Source organism: Carassius auratus, unplaced genomic scaffold (genome assembly GCF_003368295.1).
Source record: "Carassius auratus strain Wakin unplaced genomic scaffold, ASM336829v1 scaf_tig00217446, whole genome shotgun sequence".
Lineage (NCBI taxonomy): Eukaryota > Metazoa > Chordata > Actinopteri > Cypriniformes > Cyprinidae > Carassius > Carassius auratus.
In genome coordinates this window covers 1,753-18,065 of record NW_020529074.1, presented here as the reverse complement: position 1 = coordinate 18,065, position 16,313 = coordinate 1,753, and the positions used below count along the sequence as shown (strand labels likewise).

Below are 16,313 nucleotides of genomic sequence, written 5' to 3'. Positions count from 1 at the left end.
AAAAAACCCTTACGTCAGTACAGGTTCTGCAAGTTTGGCTCCCCAAATACTAAATTGAACTTAAGAGATGCCTGCCAGTTTCCTATGGAAGGGTAATAAATAACCCCATCTGAAGGTGGAAAATGTTGTGCCAGTGTTGATACTGGGAGTGCGCTTTTATTGTACATGGATTTAAAAGCATTAGAGATGTCAACAAGGAGCATTAGGAAACAAATTTAACTGAGCAAACCTATTTTGGGATGCAAAGGAGAAAAATTAAACTGCTCATTTGAAGTTACCAACGAAGAAATCAAGTTCACTGCATAAGAGGCACGCAAAATCTGCAGTGCTTCAAGGAAGTGGACGTTCACGCAGAACTCTTGGCACAAGTGCCAATTAACAGAAGTCCCTTTACAGCATCATGGGCAATGTATTCCACCTTTACAGTACTCATCAAAAGGGAGCTCACAGCAGGTCCCTTTAAAAGGGTTATTAACTTCCCTAACGCGAAAAGGGAGCCCCTTCTGGCAAGAGAATAGGTACAGTAGGACTACCCGCTTCCTCGCTCAAATCAATTGGTTAAACTAGACAAGAAAAACCGAAGCAAGAATAAGTTTGCTCCCACATTTATTGAAGACCAGCCAAAGTCTTCTTGTGCTCTTGAACCACTACAGGACCGAGCGAGGCCTTCCCTTCCCACTGAAGGCCTAGAAAAAGCAGACACCAGAGTTAAGTGCTTGAAGGGTCAAAAACCAAGCTTAAAAGCACCTTTCCTACCTCCAAAGGAGAAGCAGCAGTTCCACCATCAGGACCACATGTGGAGTCACAGCAACCACAAACCTGGTGGTTCCCATCAGCAGCAAGCCACCTGCAATACGAAAAATCAGACATGGCACCTTTAATGTATTCGTAAGTGGCATGAACATACCCATTGGCAAAGGAACAGGATTTGTGGAGCGCGTCACTAGGTGCAGAAGCAAGAGTGGCCTTCAGAACACACGTCATGTAGATCTGCAAGAGACACCACGGGTAAGGGTCAACAAACCAAAGCAAATGGGAGAGGTCGTTCTCCCAAACACTCATAATACATACAGAAGGACTGGATCCCCCCTGGAAACATGAAGGCCTCCAGCTGAACCGGATTTTGTCTTCGACCTTCACAGATGCCTCAACATTAATAACGTCACCAGGAAGTAAGAGTTGAAGGCTCTCGAAGGACCAGTCATCTGCAAGAGGGAAGAACTGCTTAGCACAGCCTCGTTCAGAAGGCAGGAGGTCTAGAGAAACTGCACAAACCCATCATGAGCTTCAGGGAGAACAGCAAGACTTCTTCACCAGCCTCCGTTGAGGCATAAGGGACCCAAGTTGGCTTCAAGGCATTACCGCTGACATTTTGAAACCTGCCGTTCAAGTTACCAATTAAACGGGCTTCCAGTTCCACCACCGCAAGCAATGCCACGAGTCACAAAAGGTCACTTACCTTTGATAATGGCATTGACACCAATAACTGCACCACCTGCACGGGTAATCGGAGTGCCAGCAAACGCCTCAGGAGTGTAGGTAAGGGCAAAGGTGTAGACAAGCTCATCCTTGGTCATCTATAGGAGACGGACGTTGTTACCTAGAGGATTCTCCCCAAACCCCCCCCCATTCCTAAAGGCATCTTAGCAAGTCATGCCATAACACTTGGTTACCAGAGTAAGCGGTTATTAAGAGTTTTTCCCCAGATATAGATTCAGGGAACCGTCGATACCAAAACAAGGGCCCATTTTTAGTAGGGTTCAATAAATCTAGTAACACTTAACCGCTCTTACCATCAACACACTATTGCAGTCCTGCAGTTCATTGTCAAAGAAGAGCACCTTGGAGCCTGGGACCAAACCGACAACAGGACATCCTCCCAAAGTCAGACCAGATGGCTGGATCAGTTCACCATTGCTAAACAAGTCCTGCTGTACCTCCACATGAACCCGGTTCTCACCGCATTGAATAGCTACACTACTGGGAGTCACAGGTTGCCTCAAATGGAAGTCCACCGCCATCTCACTCGGCACTTCTGGAACAGTGGGAAACCTCCAGTCCAAAGGCTTCACTGGACCCTGCAACACCTGCTTCTCCTGAAGACCAAGAGGCTCTTGTGCAAATCCTCTGTAGTCAAGACTCTGAGACAGAGAAGCCTTCTGCAAAGTGTTTCCGAGCACTTGAGAAGAAACAGGCACTCTGGAAGCTGGATATGATTGATGCTTCTTGCTTTTTGGACTTTGACTGGATCTCAAACTTCCAAAAGCATTCTTCAGATCAAACACCACAAGCACAACCAGCACTAACACATATTGCAAAAGACCCATCCTGACAAACGTTAACACAATACCCACCAGTCCTCGTCTTTGCCATTAAGTACAGCTTTGAATTTAAGCGGCTCCTCCCCTTTCAGCTTGATTGATTACCTTTGATTCAACAAATTAACAAATGAGAACGTTCTGGAATGTCACTAGCCAATGGAAGGCTTGATAAGGATCTGAGATTTTCATCTACACTTATTCACAATTTTACAATTCAAGTTTGACTGTGTGTCTATGATAGACAATGAATGTCATTAAAAAAGCCCCTGATATGACTCAAATAATATAGAATATTCATAAAAATCTCTCTCTTTTTAAATGGTTTTTAGTTTATCATTGGAAAAGATTTGGAAAAATGTAGAATTACATCACTTGCTCCCCAATGAATCCTCTGCAGTGAATGGGTGGCATCAGAACGAAAGTCCAAAGAGCTGATATAAATATCAATATAATCCACAAGTAATTCACATCAATTACTGTCTTTTGAAGTGAAAGGCTTTGTGTTTATAAGAAACAAATCCATCGTTAAGAAATTCAAACTATTGTTTCCGGCCAAAATATGAGTTCATAATCCCAGTTAAAGGTGCCATAGAATGCTTTGATACAATATTTTAAATGATATCTACATAAAAAGGTACGTGGCTTGGGTATGGGCAAAAATTCTCCAGAACGGTTTTACATGTCCATTTACAACCCTGGGATTTGTCCACTCAGTTGTTAATGAAGAGGGAGGGACTATCGTTAATTAGCTGAAATCTGTAGAATAGAAAAAGACCAAAGGGCAATGTCTCCTCTTTGTGTTTAGCTGTTGAACAATGGCTGGAAGTTGGTGTTTGGTTCAGATTTCGTTGGTCTGTGCTTTCTGTCATGCTGTTCCACAGTGGAGTAAGTCGCTTCAGGATGCTCAAGCTCTGATGATGCAGCAGACTGACCAGCAGTTTCAGCTCCAGCAGACTGACCAGCAGTTTCAGCTCCAGAAGCCAGTTCAACAGCTAACTAACCAACAGTTTCCGCTTCGGAAGCCAGTTCAACAGCTAACTAAGCCGCAGTTTCCGCTTCAGAAGCCTGTTCAACAGCTAACTAAGCCGCAGTATCCGCTTCAGAAGCCTGTTCAACCGCTAACTAACCAGCAGTTTCCGCTTCGGAAGCCAGTTCAACAGCTAACTAAGCCGCAGTTTCCGCTTCAGAAGCCTGTTCAACAGCTAACTAACCAGCAGTTTCTGATTCAGAAACCAGTTCAACACCTACCTAACCCGCAATTTCCACTTCAGAAGCCTGTTCAACAGTTAACTAAGCCGCAGTTTCCGATTCAGAAGCCAGTTAAACAGCAGTTTCAGAAGCCAGTAGTGCAGGCAGAGCCCTTTGATAAATGTGTAGCTGTAGCTGATTCTGAGCAGATCCAATGTGGTCTACCTGGGATCAGTGGTGCTGAGTGTGAAGCTATCAACTGCTGCTTTAACGGACAGCAGTGTTTCTATGGAAGGGCGGGTAAGTGTTCCCAATCTTATTCCGTTCGTGTCAAACTGATTCTCTGAATTTAACCTGCTCTTGTACCTTGTTCTAGTGACCGTCCAGTGTATTAGAGATGGTCAGTTTGTGGTAGTGGTGTCTAGAGATGTTACACTGCCTCGACTGAGTCTGGATACGGTTCATCTACTGGGTGGAAATGACCCACCTTGTGCTCCTGTGGGGTCTACACCTTCCTTTGCTATATACCAGTTCCCTGTGACCGCATGTGGCACGAGCGTGATGGTGAGCAGCTGCTACTGGTTTTATTCTGCATTTGCTTGTGATGGACTGGATGCTGACACTGTTCCTATTCACAGGAGGACAGCGGATATGTGGTGTATGAAAACCGAATGACCTCCTCGTATGAAGTGGGGATTGGACCATATGGTTCTATCACAAGGGACAGTCATTTTGAGTAGGTGATCCATGTCTTGGTGTGACCATTAATCCCTGATAAATGCTACAAGCTCGCTGTGTGTCGTCCAGGTTTCTCTTCCAGTGTAGATATTCGGGAACTTCTGTGGAAGCTCTGGTTGTGGAGGTCAACTCTGTTCCTCCACCTCCACCAGTAGCTGCTCCTGGACCTCTCAGGGTGGAGCTCAGACTGGCCAATGGCCAATGCGTCACCAAAGGCTGTGCTGAAGGTAAGGTCTTGTCCTGTGTCTGCCTAAAGCCTTTCAAACTGGAGTCTGGTTAAACCCCAGTGTTGTTCCTCAGGGGATGAGGCCTACACGTCCTATTACAGTGACGCTGATTATCCCATCACAAAAGTCCTGCGAGAGCCTGTGTATGTTGAGGTGCACATTATGGAGAGGACCGACCCCAACATTGTCCTGACGCTGGGACGTTGTTGGACGACTTCAACCCCCAGTCCACTCAGTCTCCCCCAGTGGGACCTTCTGATCGACGGGTGAGTGTACAGCCAATCTTTATCCAGTTAGTCTGCTGGGAGACCCTTTCTAACTTTTTTTTTCTCTTGTTTTCAGATGCCCTTACCAGGACGACCGCTATCTGACCACACTGGTTCCAGTGACTGGATCGTCTGGTCTTCAGTTCCCAACCCACTACAAGCGCTTTGTTGTGAAGATGTTCACATTTGTAGATCCAGCCTCACTGGCTGCTCTGCAGGAAACCGTATGCCCCCCTTTACTTGAACATCTGTATATTTACTACTTGTGGATTCGATGACTTGAGCCTCTTTCTTCCCTGTCAGATCTTCATCCACTGCACTACAGAGGTGTGCCATCCATCATCTGGCTCTTGTGAGCAAAGCTGCACCAGGAAACGTGAGTTCTTGCTCTTGACAAGAGGAACTGGGCATTTTAGAAGTGCATTCTCACTTTGAACATCTCTCTTTCAGGAAGAGACACTCGTATCAAGGCTGTCTCTGGGGAGCAGACTGTGGTTTCTAGTGGAGAAGTTACTCTGGTCATGTAAATCTAGTGTTTTTAATAAACTTTTCAGAACCCTTAGGTGTCTTTTTGTCTATTGGTATTGTTTTGGTTCGGCAGAATGCGGGATTACATGCCTCTTCCCAGTGTTTTTATTCTTTCCCCTCTCACTATTAAACCAAGGTTCCACAACCTTTTGTAAGTTTGTGCATTCCTTAATCCTTCCTCCAGTTGCTAACCTGGGGCGGCACAAGGCTCCCCTTATTATTATTTATTTTATTTTTTTTTAACTTGTCTTCCAAACAGTAGTTTGGTTCCCGACATTCAGAATATATAAAGTTATGTGGATTACTTGCGGCTTTTGTTTTAAATACAACTCAAATCGCTGAGCTCAAGTTTTAAGTGGAAATCAATTCTCGACTGTCTTGAAGCAAACACGAAACGGTGTCAATTGTCCGCAACTCAAAGTAGTGATATTAAAGGGATACTTCACCCCAAAATTGTGTCACTAATCACTTACCTACCCCCGTGTTGTTCCAAACCTGTAAAAACTTCATTCGTCTTCGGAACACAATTTAACCCCTTACTTGTCACCACTCATTTTCAGCATGGAGACACAAATGACATAACCAAAATTAAAAGGTTGCTGCTTAGGAGTCTTTCTTACTAGATACATAATGTTCACAAAGCTGACACTTCAAAGTTTACTGTTCAGGAATCAGAATTACTCAGACCGTTATAATCGAGATAAGCTCAAACATGTCAATAAAAATATTAAAAACCTATTGAAGTGTATTAAATGATGTAGGATATGATTTTAGATACATAATGAAGCTAAAGCCACAAGTCTACTAATACTTTATTTCAGAATATGATCTCACAAAGTGTGAATTTTATGAAACCTTTTCTAAGACCATGTCATGTGTGTTTTTAGAGAAGGCTCATAAAAGGCTAACAAAATTGATTTATGACTCCTGATTATCTCTTGTTTGGACCGGCAAAACTGCCCCATTCATGATTCTATTGTTCTTCCGAAACGAGCCTTTCGCACATCGGCCAGGTATGACACAAAATCCTCATTCTTCATTTATCATCATTCTTTTGTTTTTATTTCGCTACTTTTAGCCTTTGTTCTGGTATTTCAAGGTTTACCAAGCCACATCGCTTCACTTCCAGTATACATTTACCCCACTGTTATCAAAAGCCTTACTATAAAAATACAACAAAACATTTTCTTACAACCTTTGACAAAACTATTACAAAATGCATTATGAAGAAGAACTGCACCTGCTATGTAGCTGCATTAGACCTAACGTTAGCATCAAGCTACATAAGACTATTTATGAAATTATTAGTACACTTTTACTCAAAACTCACTTTAAACCCTGACTGAGGTTTGTAATAACCTCCTTTTGCGATCACATGTGGAATTTGCTATTTATAGCCTTTTACATCGCTGCACAAGTTAGCATTTCAGATGTACATTTTTAATATTGTTATAAAAACGCCCCAAATCTCAAGAAAATCGCATACCAACCATTAACTAACGTAATCGTGTGTTTATTATTTGGATATTTCATGGGTACAGAGGTTTCTCTGTGTTGTTGTGGTCAGATATCAACACGGAAGTGTACAGGAAATGCATCATGGGTAGGACGGGGCGGCATATGATGCACCGTTATGATGGACAAGACACGGGCGAATCCGGTCTCTGTCAGTGCACACACGGAAGACTATACACACAGAGACAGGGCTGGGAGCGGATCATTACCATCAGATCGCGTAAACCAGTGGAAAATGAATAGAAATTATGATTCTGTCTGAAGAAATATAAAGTAAACATCAGTAAATATATCTCTGTGTATATGCAACTTTTGCCTATAAACCCTATTTGACGCTTTTCAGTGAATCTATGACAACACAAACCACTGCAGACGTGACTGAATATGAATGCTTGGTGAATTTCTATTCTAAAAATGGCTCCTATTTTGTACTCCTGACATAAATTACTAAATAACGGTCACTGTTTTATCAAAACATTGGTCAAATATTGAAGCTACAGTCTTTAAACTTTCAACTGATGCGCAGTTTCTCCAGGTCAAGTAAGAGAGTGATGTTTAACGTGCTGTGAAAGTAAAACAATAATCTGGGGCCGGTGACGATCCTTGACAGCAAAGGGGTTAAAGATATTTTGGATGAAAACCGGGAGGCCTGTGACCATCCCCAAGTAAAACACTCGTCGGTCAAGGTCCAGAAAAGTATGAAAAGCACCGTCAGAATTACCCATCTGCCATCAGTGGATGAACCGTAACGTTAGGAAGCGATGAGAACACTTTGTACACAAATGAAACAAAGACTTTATTCAACAGATGGTCTCCTCTGTCTCTCCCCACATCACCCTAGCGCCATTTTGAAAAACACCTGCTGAACGCAAACGGCATATGCTAGTGGATGCCACGGTTCTCTTTCAAATCAAGGCGTAAATTTATGTAGAAAACACAAGCTTGTGGCGCGGCTGACACAGAAGAACGTACACAGTCTGACTACTCCAAGGATGCTTTTCTGGACCTTGACAGTGCATTTTACTTGGCAGTCTGTGGGCCAATCACAAGCCTCCTGGTTTTCCTCCAAAATAAGTTGTGTTCCAAAGATGAACGAAGCTCTTATGGGTTGGGAACGACTTGGGGGCAAGTGATGACGATTTTCAATTTGGGGTGGAGTATCCCTTTAATATTGAAACTGTGCTAGAAACAAACCGCCCAAGATGTTGCACAAGCCAACAGTTTTCAAAAGAGGTCATTCACTGAGAGTCCAAACATTAGTTCTATTTGAGTGTCATTTCGGCAATTATTTTTCAGAATTATAATTGACCTGCTACTGCACAAAAACCCCCTTACGTCAGTACAGGTTCTGCAAGTTTGGCTCCCCAAATACTAAATTGAACTTAAGAGATGCCTGCCATTTTCCTAACACAATGGAAAACCTATAAATAACCCATCTGAAGGTGGAAAATGTTGTGCCAGTGTTGATACTGGGAGTGCGCTTTTATTGTACATGGATTTAAAAGCATTAGAGATGTCAACAAGGAGCATTAGGAAACAAATTTAACTGAGCAAACCTATTTGGGGATGCAAGGAGAAAATTAAACTGCTCATTTGAAGTTACCAACACGAAGAAATCAAGTTCACTGCATAAGAGGCACGCAAAATCTGCAGTGCTTCAAGGAAGTGGACGTTCACGCAGAACTCTTGGCACAAGTGCCAATTAACAGCAGTCCCTTTACAGCATCATGGGCAATGTATTCCACCTTTACAGTACTCATCAAAAGGGAGCTCACAGCAGGTCCCTTTAAAAGGGTTATTAACTTCCCTAACGCGAAAAGGGAGCCTTTCCTTCTGGCAAGAGAATAGGTACAGTAGGACTACCCGCTTCCTCGCTCAAATCAATTGGTTAAACTAGACAAGAAAAACCGAAGCAAGAATAAGTTTGCTCCCCCACATTTATTGAAGACCAGCCAAAGTCTTCTTGTGCTCTTGAACCACTACAGGACCGAGCGAGGCCTTCCCTTCCCACTGAAGGCCTAGAAAAAGCAGACACCAGAGTTAAGTGCTTGAAGGGTCAAAAACCAAGCTTAAAAGCACCTTCCTACCTCCAAAAGGAGAAGCAGCAGTTCCACCATCAGGACCACATGTGGAGTCACAGCAACCACAAACCTGGTGGTTCCCATCAGCAGCAAGCCACCTGCAATACGAAAAATCAGACATGGCACCTTTAATGTATTCGTAAGTGGCATGAACATACCCATTGGCAAAGGAACAGGATTTGTGGAGCGCGTCACTAGGTGCAGAAGCAAGAGTGGCCTTCAGAACACACGTCATGTAGATCTGCAAGAGACACCACGGGTAAGGGGTCACAAACCAAAGCAAATGGGAGAGGTCGTTCTCCCAAACACTCATAATACATACAGAAGGACTGGATCCCCCCTGGAACATGAAGGCCTCCAGCTGGAACCGGATTTTGTCCTCCTGGGATCGAGGCATGAAGCGCGAGCTGGAAGCTGTGACCTTGGCATCCACAAGACATCTAAAAAAAAGGAGTGAAAAGTAGTTGTCGGGGACAAAGTGGTTACAAGGAGCAAACGCGAGAACAAGTCAACTCTGCAGCATCTGGTGACATGAACACACCCATGATTCTCAATGAACAAATATCTCGGAAGGGCGTTCACATCAGGTACTTGGGTGGCCACACAGCTGTCCACAAACACACGCAGAGGGACGTGGTTGTATACCTTCACAGATGCCTCAACATTAATAACGTCACCCAGGAAGTAAGAGTTTGAAGGCCTCTCAAAGGACCAGTCATCTGCAAGAGGGAAGAACTGCTTAGGCACAGCCTCGTTCAGAAGGCAGGAGGTCTAGAGAAACTGCACAAACCCATCATGAGCTTCAGGGAGAACAGCAAGACTTCTTCACCAGCCTCCGTTGAGGCATAAGGGACCCAAGTTGGCTTCAAGGCATTACCGCTGACATTTTGAAACCTGCCGTTCAAGTTACCAATTAAACGGGCTTCCAGTTCCACCACCGCAAGCAATGCCACGAGTCACAAAAGGTCACTTACCTTTGATAATGGCATTGAACACCAATAACTGCACCACCTGCACGGGTAATCGGAGTGCCAGCAAACGCCTCAGGAGTGTAGGTAAGGGCAAAGGTGTAGACAAGCTCATCCTTGGTCATCTATAGGAGACGGACGTTGTTACCTAGAGGATTCTCCCCAAACCCCCCCCCCCCCATTCCTAAAGGCATCTTAGCAAGTCATGCCATAACACTTGGTTACCCGAGTAAGCGGTTATTAAGAGTTTTTCCCCAGATATAGATTCAGGGAACCGTCGATACCAAAACAAGGGCCCATTTTTAGTAGGGTTCAATAAATCTAGTAACACTTAACCGCTCTTACCATCAACACACTATTGCAGTCCTGCAGTTCATTGTCAAAGAAGAGCACCTTGGAGCCTGGGACCAAACCGACAACAGGACATCCTCCCAAAGTCAGACCAGATGGCTGGATCAGTTCACCATTGCTAAACAAGTCCTGCTGTACCTCCACATGAACCCGGTTCTCACCGCATTGAATAGCTACACTACTGGGAGTCACAGGTTGCCTCAAATGGAAGTCCACCGCCATCTCACTCGGCACTTCTGGAACAGTGGGAAACCTCCAGTCCAAAGGCTTCACTGGACCCTGCAACACCTGCTTCTCCTGAAGACCAAGAGGCTCTTGTGCAAATCCTCTGTAGTCAAGACTCTGAGACAGAGAAGCCTTCTGCAAAGTGTTTCCGAGCACTTGAGAAGAAACAGGCACTCTGGAAGCTGGATATGATTGATGCTTCTTGCTTTTTGGACTTTGACTGGATCTCAAACTTCCAAAAGCATTCTTCAGATCAAACACCACAAGCACAACCAGCACTAACACATATTGCAAAAGACCCATCCTGACAAACGTTAACACAATACCCACCAGTCCTCGTCTTTGCCATTAAGTACAGCTTTGAATTTAAGCGGCTCCTCCCCTTTCAGCTTGATTGATTACCTTTGATTCAACAAATTAACAAATGAGAACGTTCTGGAATGTCACTAGCCAATGGAAGGATTGATAAGGATCTGAGATTTTCATCTACACTTATTCACAATTTTACAATTAAAGTTTGACTGTGTGTTTATGATAGACAATGAATGTCATTAAAAAAGCCCCTGATATGACTCAAATAATATAGAATATTCATAAAAATCTCTCTCTCTTTTAAATGGTTTTTAGTTTATCATTGGAAAAGATTTGGAAAAATGTAGAATTACATCACTTGCTCCCCAATGAATCCTCTGCAGTGAATGGGTGGCATCAGAACGAAAGTCCAAAGAGCTGATATAAATATCAATATAATCCACAAGTAATTCACATCAATTACTGTCTTTTGAAGTGAAAGGCTTTGTGTTTATAAGAAACAAATCCATCGTTAAGAAATTCAAACTATTGTTTCCGGCCAAAATATGAGTTCATAATCCCAGTTAAAGGTGCCATAGAATGCATTGATACAATATTTTAAATGATATCTACATAAAAAGGTACGTGGCTTGGGTATGGGCAAAAATTCTCCAGAACGGTTTTACATGTCCATTTACAACCCTGGGATTTGTCCACTCAGTTGTTAATGAAGAGGGAGGGACTATCGTTAATTAGCTGAAATCTGTAGAATAGAAAAAGACCAAAGGGCAATGTCTCCTCTTTGTGTTTAGCTGTTGAACAATGGCTGGAAGTTGGTGTTTGGTTCAGATTTCGTTGGTCTGTGCTTTCTGTCATGCTGTTCCACAGTGGAGTAAGTCACTTCAGGATGCTCAAGCTCTGATGATGCAGCAGACTGACCAGCAGTTTCAGCTCCAGCAGACTGACCAGCAGTTTCAGCTCCAGAAGCCAGTTCAACAGCTAACTAACCAACAGTTTCCGCTTCAGAAGCCTGTTCAACAGCTAACTAACCAGCAGTTTCCACTTCAGAAACCAGTTCAACACCTACCTAACCCGCAATTTCCACTTCAGAAGCCTGTTCAACAGTTAACTCAGGGCTCCAGACTGCGACCAAATGGTCGCATTTTGCGACCAAATTTTGAGAGTGTGCGACTGAATTTTACATCCAGTCGCACACGTGCGACCAGTAGATTTGCACACGCACGCACGCACGCACACACACTTGCACACACACTTGCACACATACTAATGAGACGCGAGCACACACTCGCGTCTCATTGAGTGATGCCTGTCTGTGAGGCGGCAAATGCGTGTGAGAAGAATAGGGAATGGCCACTGCAAGTGGCTAAAATCTGTGGAGGGGGAGGGGCCTAGAGATAATTGAGCGCGCGTAAACATCTGTGGGAAGGAAACAGAGACAAATATCATCACAACCTGATATGTGCGTGCGTCTGAGCTATGAGCAAGCGAAATATTGATTCGTTCTTCCGACCTGCGGCTAGTGTACCAGTGCCAGAGTCTACAGTGTCACCGTCAGATGATGATTCAGAGTCAGAGGTTGATGTGGCGAAAAAAAGTCCGCACCAGGGCCGGCCCGCGGCATAGGCAAATGCTAAGGGCGCCACTCATCCATAGGGGCGCCAGAATGAGTGAACTTTTTTTTTTTTTTTACCTATATTTTTTTATAATAGGATACTATTTAAAAACCAACAATTCGAAACACTTCCAAATAAAGAAAAAAAAAAAAAAGTCTGGCTCTTCAATCTTCCCCCACCCATCGAGTGCTTGAAGTGCGTCAGAAACAGAGCGCGCGCACGATTAGTTGTTGGTAATTTGTTGTGTAGCGTGCCCGACGCCACATCCAATGTAGACAGCACTGTTTTTGTTAACACACAGCTCGTAGAAACGGGCCTGGCGGCTCGCGCCCGTTCTAGACACGGTGAAAGTTTCCTGATTGTGACGCAAGGCCGAATTTACATGACACATTATAAATGATCATAGTCTGCGATAGATACACTGCCAAAAAGAAGAGAAGAGGATAAAGACAGAGGTAAAGAGATGTAGTGAAAGAACAATTTATTGAATAGGAGTAAGATACTATAATTTCATGGCAGTTATTTTTACCTTAAACTTAATGTTAGCAGTTGTTCTGAGTTCTGAGTCCCCAGACTGTGATTTTGTACAATCTTGTCAGTTTTAAGACGCATTTTTTATTATCACTTTTTTTTAAATAATGTTTTACTCTACAGTTGTGCAGTTTTGGGGGGGATACAGTACAGGCCAAAAGTTTTGAAACATTACTATTTTTTTAAGTTTTTGAAAGAAGTTTCTTCTGCTCATCAAGCCTGCATTTATTTGATCAAAAATACAGAAAAAAATGTAATATTGTGATATATTATTACAATTTAAAATAATTTGTTTTCAATTATTATACTTTAAATTATCATTTATTTCTGTGATGCAAAGCTGAATTTTCAGCATCATTACTCCATTCTTCAGTGTCACATGTGACATCCAGTCTATCACATGATCCTTTAGAAATCATTCTAATGATGATTTATTATGAGTGTTGGAAACAGTTCTGCTGTAGTGTGTGTATGTGTGTGTATATATATATATATATATATATATATATATATATATAATATATATATATATATATATATATATATATATATATATATACATGTACATACATACATACACATGGGGCGCCAGGTAAAATCATGCCTAGGGCAGCAAATTGGTCAGGGCCGGCCCTGATCCACACTCACCATTTTCGAGAAGACTGGCTGTAAGAATTCAGATACTGAGGTACTATAAGCATTAGAACTACCTTTCACCAAATACAAAAGCCAGCTCGACCTCAAAGGAAGAATGGCTTAAAACTTAACGAAACATACAACAACGATACAGCATGCACACAAACTTTTTTACTATGCACATTTTTTATTCTGAGTGTATGGAATTTTGTTTACTATTGTACTGTCTTGACAGCGATGGTGCTGTCAGTTTACCTTGTTGTTGCATCTTCAAAAGTGCAGAATAAAATGTGACACTGAATTTGAAACAGCACATTGTAATTTCTGCATCTATTATTAAAGTATTTATTAGTAATACAGTGGAAATTAGTAGATTTGGTTAGCATGTTGATTTACGGTGTGCGCCCTAAATTTTCTGGTTGTGCCCCTAAAATTTTCAGTTGGGGGCCACTGTGCTCCTAGTGAAAAAAGTTAGTCTGGAGCCCTGTAACTAAGCCGCAGTAATCCGCTTCAGAAGCCTGTTCAACCGCTAACTAACCAGCAGTTTCCGCTTCGGAAGCCAGTTCAACAGCTAACTAAGCCGCAGTTTCCGATTCAGAAACCAGTTCAACACCTACCTAACCCGCAATTTCCACTTCAGAAGCCTGTTCAACAGTTTAACTAAGCCGCAGTATCCGCTTCAGAAGCCTGTTCAACCGCCTAACTAACCAGCAGTTTCCGCTTCGGAAGCCTGTCAACAGCTAACTAACCAGCAGTTTCCGATTCAGAAACCAGTTCAACACCTACCTAACCCGCAATTTCCACTTCAGAAGCCTGTTCAACAGTTAACTAAGCCGCAGTTTCCGATTCAGAAGCCAGTTAAACAGCAGTTTCAGAAAGCCAGTAGTGCAGGCAGAGCCCTTTGATAAATGTGTAGCTGTAGCTGATTCTGAGCAGATCCAATGTGGTCTACCTGGGATCAGTTGGTGCTGAGTGTGAAGCTATCAACTGCTGCCTTTAACGGACAGCAGTGTTTCTATGGAAGGGCGGGTAAGTGTTCCCAATCTTATTCCGTTCGGTCAAACTGATTCTCTGAATTTAACCTGCTCTTGTACCTTGTTCTAGTGACCATCCAGTGTATTAGAGATGGTCAGTTTGTGGTAGTGGTGTCTAGAATGTTACTCTGCCTCGACTGAGTCTGGGATACGTTCATCTACTGGGTGGAAATGACCCACCTTGTGCTCCTGTGGGGTCTACACCTTCTTTGCTATATACAGTTCCCTGTGACCGCATGTGGCACGAGCGTGATGGTGAGCAGCTGCCTACTGTTTTATTCTGCATTGCTTGTGATGGACTGGATTGCTGAACACTGTTCCTATTCACAGGAGGGACAGCGGATATGTGGTGTATGAAAACCGAATGACCTCCTCGTATGAAGTGGGGATTGGACCATATGGTTCTATCACAAGGGACAGTCATTTTGAAGTAGGTTGATCCATGTCTTGGTGTGACCATTAATCCCTGATAAATGTACAAGCTCGCTGTGTGTCGTCCAAGGTTTCTCTTCCAGTGGTAGATATCAGGAACTTCAGTGGAAGCTCTGGTTGTGGAGGTCAACTCCGTTCCTCCACCTCCACCAGTAGCTGCCTCCTGGACCTCTCAGGGTGGAGCTCAGGACTGGCCAATGGCCAATGCGTCACCAAAGGCTGTGCTGAAGGTAAGGTCTTGTCCTGTGTCTGCCTAAAGCCTTTCAAACTGGAGTCTGGTTAAACCCCAGTGTGTTCCTCAGGGGATGAGGCCTACACGTCCTATTACAGTGACGCTGATTATCCCATCACAAAAGTCCTGCGAGAGCCTGTGTATGTTGAGGTGCACATTATGGAGAGGACCGACCCCAACATTGTCCTGACGCTGGGACGTTGTTGGACGACTTCAACCCCCAGTCCACTCAGTCTCCCCCAGTGGGACCTTCTGATCGACGGGTGAGTGTACAGCCAATCTTTATCCAGTTAGTCTGCTGGGAGACCCTTTCTAACTTTTTTTTTCTCTTGTTTTCAGATGCCCTTACCAGGACGACCGCTATCTGACCACACTGGTTCCAGTGACTGGATCGTCTGGTCTTCAGTTCCCAACCCACTACAAGCGCTTTGTTGTGAAGATGTTCACATTTGTAGATCCAGCCTCACTGGCTGCTCTGCAGGAAACCGTATGCCCCCTTTACTTGAACATCTGTATATTTACTACTTGTGGATTCGATGACTTGAGCCTCTTTCTTCCCTGTCAGATCTTCATCCACTGCACTACAGAGGTGTGCCATCCATCATCTGGCTCTTGTGAGCAAAGCTGCACCAGGAAACGTGAGTTCTTGCTCTTGACAAGAGGAACTGGGCATTTTAGAAGTGCATTCTCACTTTGAACATCTCTCTTTCAGGAAGAGACACTCGTATCAAGGCTGTCTCTGGGGAGCAGACTGTGGTTTCTAGTGGAGAAGTTACTCTGGTCATGTAAATCTAGTGTTTTTAATAAACTTTTCAGAACCCTTAGGTGTCTTTTTGTCTATTGGTATTGTTTTGGTTCGGCAGAATGCGGGATTACATGCCTCTTCCCAGTGTTTTTATTCTTTCCCCTCTCACTATTAAACCAAGGTTCCACAACCTTTTGTAAGTTTGTGCATTCCTTAATCCTTCCTCCAGTTGCTAACCTGGGGCGGCACAAGGCTCCCCTTATTATTATTTATTTTATTTTTTTTTAACTTGTCTTCCAAACAGTAGTTTGGTTCCCGACATTCAGAATATATAAAGTTATGTGGATTACTTGCGGCTTTTGTTTTAAAT

The 16,313-nt window shown here is 43.4% G+C and overlaps 4 protein-coding genes and 2 long non-coding RNA genes across 6 annotated transcripts; 2 read left to right on the top strand and 4 right to left on the bottom strand.

Moving 5' to 3' along the window:
• Window positions 1–759: 759 nt before the first annotated feature.
• On the bottom strand, window positions 760–1,126 carry LOC113101008 (uncharacterized). Its single transcript, XR_003289877.1, has 3 exons — window positions 1,072–1,126; window positions 908–990; window positions 760–847 (listed from the first exon to the last, which is right to left on the bottom strand). It is a non-coding gene; the product is annotated as an uncharacterized LOC113101008 (long non-coding RNA).
• Window positions 1,127–1,183: 57 nt separating this feature from the next.
• LOC113101006 (uncharacterized) lies at window positions 1,184–2,363 on the bottom strand. Its single transcript, XM_026265499.1, has 4 exons — window positions 1,794–2,363; window positions 1,460–1,577; window positions 1,276–1,379; window positions 1,184–1,205 (listed from the first exon to the last, which is right to left on the bottom strand). The coding sequence occupies exons 1-3, from the start codon at window positions 2,325–2,327 to the stop codon at window positions 1,351–1,353; spliced, it is 681 nt and encodes a 226-aa protein (XP_026121284.1). The 5' UTR covers window positions 2,328–2,363; the 3' UTR covers window positions 1,184–1,205; window positions 1,276–1,350.
• A 737-nt stretch (window positions 2,364–3,100) lies between these two features.
• On the top strand, window positions 3,101–5,413 carry LOC113101004 (zona pellucida sperm-binding protein 4-like). Its single transcript, XM_026265497.1, has 8 exons — window positions 3,101–3,809; window positions 3,886–4,073; window positions 4,148–4,245; window positions 4,317–4,474; window positions 4,548–4,740; window positions 4,817–4,964; window positions 5,044–5,116; window positions 5,191–5,413. Exons 1-8 carry the CDS (start codon window positions 3,137–3,139, stop codon window positions 5,265–5,267), a joined length of 1,608 nt encoding a protein of 535 aa, XP_026121282.1. The 5' UTR covers window positions 3,101–3,136; the 3' UTR covers window positions 5,268–5,413.
• A 3,289-nt stretch (window positions 5,414–8,702) lies between these two features.
• On the bottom strand, window positions 8,703–10,747 carry LOC113101005 (zona pellucida sperm-binding protein 3-like). The gene is made up of 8 exons (XM_026265498.1): window positions 10,178–10,747; window positions 9,839–9,957; window positions 9,655–9,758; window positions 9,406–9,583; window positions 9,187–9,304; window positions 9,023–9,105; window positions 8,871–8,962; window positions 8,703–8,801 (listed from the first exon to the last, which is right to left on the bottom strand). The coding sequence occupies exons 1-8, from the start codon at window positions 10,709–10,711 to the stop codon at window positions 8,722–8,724; spliced, it is 1,308 nt and encodes a 435-aa protein (XP_026121283.1). The 5' UTR covers window positions 10,712–10,747; the 3' UTR covers window positions 8,703–8,721.
• Window positions 10,748–11,500: 753 nt separating this feature from the next.
• On the bottom strand, window positions 11,501–14,523 carry LOC113101009 (uncharacterized). The gene is made up of 2 exons (XR_003289878.1): window positions 14,272–14,523; window positions 11,501–11,813 (listed from the first exon to the last, which is right to left on the bottom strand). It is a non-coding gene; the product is annotated as an uncharacterized LOC113101009 (long non-coding RNA).
• Window positions 14,524–15,160: 637 nt separating this feature from the next.
• LOC113101007 (zona pellucida sperm-binding protein 4-like) lies at window positions 15,161–16,027 on the top strand. The gene is made up of 5 exons (XM_026265501.1): window positions 15,161–15,196; window positions 15,269–15,461; window positions 15,538–15,685; window positions 15,764–15,836; window positions 15,911–16,027. Exons 2-5 carry the CDS (start codon window positions 15,358–15,360, stop codon window positions 15,985–15,987), a joined length of 402 nt encoding a protein of 133 aa, XP_026121286.1. The 5' UTR covers window positions 15,161–15,196; window positions 15,269–15,357; the 3' UTR covers window positions 15,988–16,027.
• The last annotated feature ends 286 nt before the right edge of the window (window positions 16,028–16,313 follow it).

Bases quoted from the DNA above. Each gene is read 5' to 3' on its own strand.
- LOC113101006 (XM_026265499.1), bottom strand. From the start codon at position 2,327: ATGGGTCTTTTGCAATATGTGTTAGTGCTGGTTGTGCTTGTGGTGTTT. The intron at 1,578-1,793 runs GTAAGAGCGGTT...CGTCTCCTATAG, and splicing joins ACTGCAATAGTGTGTTGATG to ATGACCAAGGATGAGCTTGT. The intron at 1,380-1,459 runs GTAAGTGACCTT...CTTGAACGGCAG, and splicing joins TGTCAATGCCATTATCAAAG to GTTTCAAAATGTCAGCGGTA.
- LOC113101004 (XM_026265497.1), top strand. From the start codon at position 3,137: ATGGCTGGAAGTTGGTGTTTGGTTCAGATTTCGTTGGTCTGTGCTTTC. The intron at 4,074-4,147 runs GTGAGCAGCTGC...TCCTATTCACAG, and splicing joins CATGTGGCACGAGCGTGATG to GAGGACAGCGGATATGTGGT. The intron at 5,117-5,190 runs GTGAGTTCTTGC...TCTCTCTTTCAG, and splicing joins GCAAAGCTGCACCAGGAAAC to GAAGAGACACTCGTATCAAG.
- LOC113101007 (XM_026265501.1), top strand. From the start codon at position 15,358: ATGGAGAGGACCGACCCCAACATTGTCCTGACGCTGGGACGTTGTTGG. The intron at 15,686-15,763 runs GTATGCCCCCTT...CTTCCCTGTCAG, and splicing joins TGGCTGCTCTGCAGGAAACC to ATCTTCATCCACTGCACTAC. The intron at 15,837-15,910 runs GTGAGTTCTTGC...TCTCTCTTTCAG, and splicing joins GCAAAGCTGCACCAGGAAAC to GAAGAGACACTCGTATCAAG.
- LOC113101005 (XM_026265498.1), bottom strand. From the start codon at position 10,711: ATGGGTCTTTTGCAATATGTGTTAGTGCTGGTTGTGCTTGTGGTGTTT. The intron at 9,958-10,177 runs GTAAGAGCGGTT...CGTCTCCTATAG, and splicing joins ACTGCAATAGTGTGTTGATG to ATGACCAAGGATGAGCTTGT. The intron at 9,759-9,838 runs GTAAGTGACCTT...CTTGAACGGCAG, and splicing joins GTTCAATGCCATTATCAAAG to GTTTCAAAATGTCAGCGGTA.